Source organism: Loa loa (assembly GCF_000183805.2).
Source record: "Loa loa unplaced genomic scaffold supercont3.679, whole genome shotgun sequence".
NCBI classification, from domain to species: Eukaryota; Metazoa; Nematoda; class Chromadorea; order Rhabditida; family Onchocercidae; genus Loa; species Loa loa.
In genome coordinates, this window is record NW_018108859.1 from 11,064 (window position 1) to 13,246 (window position 2,183).

Sequence of the window (2,183 nt, forward strand, 5' to 3'; positions counted from 1 at the left end):
TTGATAATGAATTTAAGTTATAATTAATTATTCGATTAAATATTTGTTTTAATTACAGCATTATTGTAATTAGATTAAACTTGGTTTATTTATGGAGTGATTTATGGAAATTGCTGCGAATTTAAGCTACAATGATTAAGATTAGGAATTTTATAATAATTTCGAATAATTTAAATCACAAATATTTAAGTTATCATATGCGAAAAAAAAACGAGAGCAAATAATGATTGTGAATTTAAATTATACTTGAAAATTAATATAAAAATTTCAAATTTTTTTATTCCAAAAAATTTTTTTTCAAAAATTTTTTTATTTCAAATAATTTATTTTACGAATTGGTGCAAAAAAAAAATCAATTACTTGGAAAAAAAAAGTCATTTACCGATAAAACGAAAGGTTAGAAGTGAAAGTTTACCCTGAATAAACAAATAAGAAGACGAAATGAAAAACCTTCTTCCCATTATTAAATGAATTGAATAAGTTTAATTAAAAGAAAAAAGAAAAATAAATAAAATATGAATAAACAAATCCATTGCTACAATCTTTGATGATTGTGACAAGTTTGTGACATTATTTCATTTATTAAATGTGACACTATTTGCAATAATTCTTCTTTCTTTCATATTTCTTAAATTTCAAATTTCAAATTTAATTTAAAAATTACTATTCCAGACTAATTCTTCTCATTTTCATTTCGTTTTTGCTTTTTCAATTTAAATTTCGAATTTTAGTTTCGCAATTATTATTTCAGATAATCTTTCGTATTTTCATTCTTCTTTTTTAAATTTAAATTTCAAACTTTTAAGAATTACTTACTTCAAATAATCGTTCTGTTTTTCAATTCGTTTTTTTTTCTAATTTGAATTTCAGATTTCAATTTAAAAATTACTAAATGCTAAATTTGCATTATTTTCATTTGTGCTATATTATAATGAAAATTGAAAGTTTTTCATGGCCGAAATTATTTTATTTCCTTTTTTGCATTTTTGACTTAAAATTTAAATTCAATTTAAAAATCAATTCAATAGGCTAAATGTAAGTCAAATTTGTCGCACTTCTACTTGTGCTATATGTAATGAAAAATTCAAATTTTAGTAAAAAAAAAAGTTTTTTTTTTTTTTTTTCTAGAAATCAATCAACTTACGATGATTATTTCTCATCAACGAAGCCAACAAATTCACTTGACAATATTAACCAGGATCGGGAAGCATTTCGAATGCGTAATTGTCGTTCTGCCACTTCCGCTCCGTTTTATCGGTAAATAATCCTCACATAATTAAACGAATTTTTTTTTTTTTTTTTGCATAAAAATTTGTAAAAAAATATAAAATAAAAATAAAGAAAATTTTCGATTATCATTTGATTAATTGGAAAAAATTTTGAAAAAGAAAAAAAAAGAACAAAAAACAAAAAATAAAAATCTTAACGTATTTTATAATTTCATATCTAACTATAATTTCTAATTTACTATTTAAAAAAAAAATCCTTAATTAGTTTTTTTTAATGAATTTTAATGATATTTTAAATTTTATTTTTAGTACATTTTTATTTTTTGTCACCCAGATTTTCCATGTAATTTTTTTGATAATCATACTGTCCACATAACACTTTTTTTTTTTCATCACCCAAATTGTCTATAATATTTTTTTTTTTTTGTCACCCAAATTGTCCATAAAATTTTTTTTTTCATCTTTTTGTCATCAAATTCTTTCTAATAATTAGAATTCATTCATTACAATGATTATTATTTTTAGCGAATCTTACGGGAATCGATTATTTGCTCACAATCGTTATGATTCATTAACAGATGCTGAAAATGCTGATGATTGGTTAAAGTTTCAATTGAAAAAATTGAAAGCAAAACGGGAAAATAATCCGGAAATGTTAAGACGAAAACGACAGGAAAAATTACTTCTTGAGGTGAATAATCCGGTAAAAATTTTTTTTTTTTTTTTTTTTACAAAACATTTTCATGAATGAATGTATAATTTTATCAATTTAATCAATACATTTGATCATTGAAATGAATTAAATTAAAACGTAAAAAGTGATTCATATCATGGTTCTCTTTCTTTAAAAAAAGAAAAAATTTTTTAAAAAGAAAAAAAAAGTAAAAAAAAAATTTTTTTTAAAAACCAAAAATAATGGTATGATTATCAAAAAAAAGTATCGTTGAATTTTCT

General features: G+C 21.1%; 1 protein-coding gene across 1 annotated transcript in view; it reads left to right on the forward strand.

Annotated features, from left to right (window-relative positions):
* Nucleotides 1-1,216: 1,216 nt before the first annotated feature.
* The window catches only part of LOAG_13785 (hypothetical protein), a gene marked incomplete at both ends in the record, with an annotated part of 3,232 nt that continues 2,265 nt past the window's right edge, over nt 1,217-2,183 (forward strand). The window contains 2 exons of the mRNA XM_020448728.1: nt 1,217-1,257; nt 1,755-1,920. Of these exons, the coding sequence (XP_020301150.1) occupies nt 1,217-1,257; nt 1,755-1,920 (207 nt within the window). The remainder of the gene's footprint in view (nt 1,258-1,754; nt 1,921-2,183) is intronic.